The sequence below is a fragment of the Rhinopithecus bieti genome, unplaced genomic scaffold, assembly GCF_001698545.2.
Source record: "Rhinopithecus bieti isolate Rb0 unplaced genomic scaffold, ASM169854v2 scaffold_44571, whole genome shotgun sequence".
Classification (NCBI taxonomy): Eukaryota; Metazoa; Chordata; class Mammalia; order Primates; family Cercopithecidae; genus Rhinopithecus; species Rhinopithecus bieti.
In genome coordinates this window covers 42,090-48,662 of record NW_016817880.1, presented here as the reverse complement: position 1 = coordinate 48,662, position 6,573 = coordinate 42,090, and the positions used below count along the sequence as shown (strand labels likewise).

Here is a 6,573-nt window from a genome sequence, read left to right as displayed (position 1 = left end):
AAAATAAAAATGCTAGACAAGTCTACCGCATCTAGCAAAACTCTTCTCCAAAAATGAGGGAGAAATTAAGAAATTCTCAGATAAACAAAAGCTGAGAGTACTCATTACTACAAGACTTGCCCTACTAAAAAATAAATATGAAAAAATGAAGTGGATCCTTTCATTTGAGATGAAAAAATGCTAGACAGCAATACAGAAGTATAAGAAAACATAAAGTTCTCCAATAAAGGTAAATACATGGACAAATATGAAACTTGTATTATTGTAATTTTGGTTTATAACTCAATTTTCAATTATTTTATAAAATTTAAAATGCAAACACATAAAAATAACTATAAATCCACATTAATTGATACACAATATATAAAGGTATAATTTGTGACATTAATAACATCAAGCAGGAGAGTGCAGAACTATAAAGCAGACGTTTTTCTAGCTGGGCGTGGTACACGCCTCTGGTCCCAGCTACTCAGGAGGCTGCAGGGGTATGTTCACTTGAGCCTAGGAAGTCCAGGCTGCAGACAGCCATGATATACCACTGTACTGAAGCTCAGGTGACAGAGTGAGACCCTGTCTCAAAAAAAAAAATACGTAATTGTTCTTATGAGTTAGAATTTAAGCTGTTAACAGTTTAAAATAGACTGGATATAATTTTTATATGTTTAATGTAATCCCTATGATAGTTTGACGGTTACAAATGGAATATTTTAGGAAAGTTTGATATTTGACCTTCAGCTAATAATACAATAATTGAGTTCATTATTGGGAATTTTAATAATTTTTGGAGATATTTTCTAAGGCTCTTAAAGTGACAAATCTTGCACTAATTTTTTTGTCTTTATTATTATATTGATTTTATCACTTTATATTCGAATAAGCCACTTTTGTTCTTATTAATCCAGTAGGTATAATAGAAAAATTATTCATCGAGTCATTCATTTGTCTTAACAATATTCCTTCATATATTTTGAGCATAAAATATATTTTGACATATATCATTGGTGTAAAATAATTTAGTGATGTTTTAATATGAACTTATATATTTATTTGCAATATTTTATGGTCCTGTGTCTACGTCTATACTCACTTCCAGACACAGGATTACTTACATTCTATCCAATTTTCTTGTTTTTACAAGGTATCATTTTACTCAGTGTTTTGGAAATTGAGTAGAAACTACAGTATTTATTCTAATTTTGAAAGGCTTGTGCTTTATTATAAAATATCTTGAAAATAAATATGTCTTGAGAATGTATTTTTTATATATAATGTTATATTTATGTTTTCAAAAATAATTATGAGTGTTTTTTCACAGAAGCTTCTATTATGAAATATAGAATATGACTCACTTGTTAACTTTAACTATATGTGTACAAACAAGGCTAATGACTTTAGTATTAAGAATATATTGTTTGTGAGATATTGATTTAATAGCTCATTAAATATACAAATTATTCTGACTACATATATCACTGAACCTTATCTCCTTCTCAGGTCAAATAAATAAAATATTGCCCAAAACAGCTAAATAGTAAACTTACATCTTTTAAAAACTTGACACATTGTGTATGAGTCTAGCTTAGACTTAAGAAATATAGAATATTTATTAAGGTATTTATAAATTTCTTCTCTATGGCTAAAATTCATAGGCATTTAAAAATATTTTATCCAGTGTTCTATCCCAGTCTTGTTTGTTATTACCCTTTCTGCAATTCAAACCTTAAATTTCTGCCATTAAATAAAAGTTTTATATTTGATCAAAAGTACTTTACATCCCTAAGCTATTCGTTTATTCCATAGTGGTGAGGTATTATGGTTTAAGAGCTTATCAAAGTGAATGGACCATCTTATGGGATCAATTGTAGTTTTTAGACTTTTAAGTATTAAATTGTAACAATGTATTATTTTGAGTTGAAAGTGAAGAATTATTGATAAATGGAGACAATCCAACCTCAGATCTACCCTTGGCTTGTATCTGCTACATCCATATACTTCTCATCAGAACTTCTGTCAATCCAATTGATAAACAAGAGTATTTAATATCACCTCAGGGTCACATTCCATATTTATTGTAACAACGTGACTTTCGCAACATAATAAAACTCTTGAAGGTTTAATTTTCCCGTCAGTAAAATGGGATAAGTTCTACCCAGTTTTGGTGAGGATGTAAAACAAAATAGCTGTAGGTCTCTAACGTATTAGGTATTGAACAAATAAGAGCATTTCCCTCTCTCATTGTGAAAGTCAGTCATTGTACATGTTTGTTTTCTGATACCACTAATACATCCTATAAGTAGGAAGGCAGGATCTTTTTTTTCTTCTTCTGATATATTTTTCTGCTTCACCCACAGACATGGTCCCTGTCACCATCCACCTCAACTTCATGTATCTTCGGCTTCTACCTTTGTAACAAGTACATGTATGTAAATAATACTATTAATAACATTTGAAACTGTCTACGTTTTACATAAAATAACATGCCAGAGGTTTTTAAATACTATAAAATCTGCATCTTCAATTAATAAATTAAAAAAAGAAGAAAATTATTTTAAATAATCAAATATTAGTACCTAAATGTTTCAGAGTCAGATTATGGAATAGCCTCAAAGAAATTACATTTGCTGAAATTCATTAGTCGATTATTGATTACATGTCTCCTTTTTGGGGACTCAGTATCAATGGTGAAGTTTAAAAACATATCTGGGTCTGCAAACAGCAGCTTCCTTGGTAGTGTATGCAGCCTGTTTGTTGTATGGGTTGCTCTAAGGGACCTTGGAGACAGGCCTTTCCGATGGACATTCATGTTTCTAACTTTGCACTACCCCAATGTAGGCTCCAAACAGGCATGCGAGGTGCTTTTGGAAAGCCCCAGGGCACTGTGGCCAGGGTTCACATTGGCCAAGTTATCATGTCCATCCTCACCAAGTTGCAGAACAAGGAGCATGTGATTGAGGCCCTGCGCGGGGCCAAGTTCAAGTTTCCTGGCCGCCAGAAGATCCACATCTCAAAGAAGTGGGGCTTCACCAAGTTCAATGCTGATGAATTTGAAGACATGGTGGCTGAAAAGCGGCTCATCCCAGATGGCTGTGGAGTCAAGTACATCCCCAATCGTGGTCCTCTGGACAAATGGCGGGCCCTGCACTCATGAGGGCTTCCAATATGCTGCCCCCACTTAATACCAATAAATTCTACTTCCTGTCCACCTAAAATAAAAAAAAATAAAAAAATAAAAAAAAATAAAATAAAATAAAATAAAACCAATCATGCCTTCCCAACAGCCCCCAAAGTCTTATTTCAGCATTAACCCAAAAGTCTACAGTCCAAAGTTTCATCTGAGACAAGGCAAGTCCCTTCTGCCTATGAGCCTGTAAAATCAAAAGCAAGCTAGTAACTTCCTAGATACAGTGCGGGTACAGTATTGGGTAAATACAGGCTTTCCAAATGGGAGAAACTAGCCAAAACAAAAGGGTTATATGGCCCATGTAAGTCCAAAATCCAGTACAGCATTCAAATTTTAAAATTCCTTTGACTCCATGTCTCACATCCAGGTCATGCTGATGCAAGAGGTGAGTTCCTATAGTCTTGGGCAGCTCCCCACCTCTAGCTTTGCAGAGTACAGCCTCCCTCCAGGCTGCTTTCATGGGTTGGTATTGAGTGCCTGTGGCTTTTCCAGGTGCACAGTGCAAGCTGTCAGTGGATCTAGCATTCTGGGACCCTCCTCTCACAGCTCCACTAGGCAATGCCCCAGTAGGGACTCTGTTTGGGGGCTACAACCCCACATTTCCCTTCCTCACTGCCCTGGCAGAGGTTCTCCATGAGGGCCCTTCCCCCTGCAGCAAACATTTTTCTGGGCATCAGGTCATTTCCATACATCTTCTGAAATATAGGTGGAGTTTCCCAAACCTCAATTCATGACTTCTCTGCACCTGCAGGCTCAACACCATGTGGAAGCTGCCAAGGCTTGGGGCTTCCACCCTCTGAAGCCACAGCCTGAGCTGTACATTGGCCCCTTTCAGCCATGGCTGGAGCAGCTGGGACACAGGGCACCACATCCCTAGGCTGCACACAGCACGGGACCCTGGGTTCAGTCCCTGAAACCACTTTTTTTCCTCCTGCTCCTCCAGGCCTGTGATGGGAGGGGCTGCTGTGAAGNTCGCTCTGTCACCCAGGCTGGAGTGCAGTGGCAGGATCTCAGCTCACTGCAAGCTCCGCCTCCCGGGTTCACGCCATTCTCCTGCCTCAGCCTCCCAAATAGTTGGGACTACAGGCACTGCCACAATGCCCAGCTAATTTTTTGTATTTTCAGTAGAGATGGGGTTTCATCGTGTTAGCCAGGATGGTCTCGATCTCCTGACCTCGTGATCCACTCGCCTCGGCCTCCCAAAGGGCTGGGATTACAGTCATGAGCCACCGCGCCCAGCCATAAGTTTTAACTATATGTAATTTACTGAAGTCTTTTACCGCGTCATCTGAACTTAAAAAAAAAAAAAAACAAAAAAAACCCAAAAAACTTTATCTACATTAAAATAAAGTCTTATGAAAAATGTTTTAGTCAAATTTGGACATCGTAGAATTTAGCTAGCATAGTAGATGAGATAAATAATAAAATCTAGTAACAATAAAAACTACCTATAATTAATCACTTACAATGCGATAGACCTCTTAGTAAATCCAAGCACTTTTTTCCCCCTTTGGATTCTTTGTCAGAGCAGTACTAAACACCAGTGTATATTTCGGTGCTAACTTTGGTTATTACAATTGCTGCCTCTGCTGCATTTCTTTATAACAAGTTTGAATTAAACAAAAGTGCTTGAACATTGGAAAATTTTAACCTGATGAAAAGATTCATATTTTATTCATCATGTGTTATAGGGTTTATATGAGACTGTACAAAATTTATGCAGCTAGTGTTAAAATATTTAGTCATAAGGTAACATAAAACTTTTAGTCATAATATTATTCTATGAAGTATGCATGACTGTGTTATATTTTAAAATATATATGGATTTTAAGTACGTATTTTCAGTTTTCTCTGACAATGTTTTCATTTTCATTTTTTTTCCAGATTGACCAGTACTTAAAACAACTGCAAAATACATGTATTTTCTCAAAAACAACTGCAAGAGTAATGGACATTGAGATAGTAAGTTTCTTATTCCTCTTTATTTAAATTTGTAAAGCAAAGTGGCAAATTAAAACTGAGATACTATTATATTCAATTCATAATTTGATGCAAATGAAAACTTTTTTTACAAGGTAAAAAATAACTGAAAAATGAGTAGATCCAGCGCAAGTCAAACAATGTAACCATCTTCAGGCAATAACCTAGTAGGCCACTGTTGTGGAAACAGAGGCTGGAAGGAACACATAGATTAACTTAAGTATGGGGCTGCAAACTTAGTATTTTAAGCCATGTGCTTCATACATAAAGTATTGAGGTATTTTTGTGGTTTTTCTCAAAACTAAATAAATTCACTGAAATTTAATCAGCCTGAATAGCCACAATGTTTTCAATAGAGCATTGTAAATTTTGAGACATCATATTTGCTTTTTTTTTTTTTTTTTTTTGCTAGGGTCCCAAGTTTTCCTATATTCAGGCTCATGTTACAGTAGTTTTGTTGTGGGATTACATTCCTAATTATTGTGTGTTAAAATGATGCATATTATTCTATTCATGATTTTCCCTATTCTCCTCCTCTTCAGCTATTTTCTCTCCTAATATAATTATAAAGCATAAATTAAACAATTGAACATATAATAATTAATGCATCCATTACTAATAACTCTATCATCATCTAAACCATCTCTTGCTTTTATGTTGTGTAAGTAAAGTAATATAGATGCCTAAGAATGTCAAATGACTATGAATTAATTTATTTGCCTTTGAACAACAAAGTCCTTACAAAATCAAGTCATTGTGAGGAAACAGAAATACTCTCAAAGAAAGTGTCACTTATTATAATGTTTAAATACAAAACAACTGAAAATAACTGTCTCATTGATACAGTTATTGTACTGGGAATATTGTACTGGGTGAGTGAGTTTGTACTGTGAGTACATTGTATTGTGATATTGTACTGGGAAAAGGATAATCAGATTCAGAGAAGTACTTTTATGTGTACTTTTCAATTTTTTGGTTTTTCGTGTGTTATCATATAAATACATACATATACAGATACCTATATAGTAATTCTAGTTAAATTAGTGGATTTAAAATATGTGAGCATTTGATTATATTATTTTAAAATTGTGTGTTCATTCTTCAAAATATAACAGTGGTTATAACTGTGGTCAAATTAATTGTGGGTTTTAAGGGGTACTGTATAATTTAGCATGGTACATGTAAGAATATTGGTGGGCTTTATACTGATATGATGAACTATTTCTGTGATAGAAGGAAGATGCACAGCCACAAGAATTATAGAATGCTTTCTGAATTTTTTTTTTTTTTTTTTTTTTTTTTGGTAAGCTAATATAATCTATATTGCCATTCTCTATGTCCCTGTCCCAAAAAATAATTCAGGTAAACAAAAGACCTGCAGGTGTCTGATCTTATCCAAAAACTGAAACACA

The 6,573-nt window shown here is 34.7% G+C and overlaps 1 protein-coding gene across 1 annotated transcript; it reads left to right on the top strand.

Annotated features, from left to right (window-relative positions):
• The first annotated feature begins 2,712 nt into the window (after positions 1 to 2,712).
• Positions 2,713 to 3,209, top strand: LOC108518110 (60S ribosomal protein L10-like). Its single transcript, XM_017856275.1, has one exon. The coding sequence runs from the start codon at positions 2,735 to 2,737 to the stop codon at positions 3,146 to 3,148; it is 414 nt and encodes a 137-aa protein (XP_017711764.1). The 5' UTR covers positions 2,713 to 2,734; the 3' UTR covers positions 3,149 to 3,209.
• Positions 3,210 to 6,573: the final 3,364 nt, after the last annotated feature.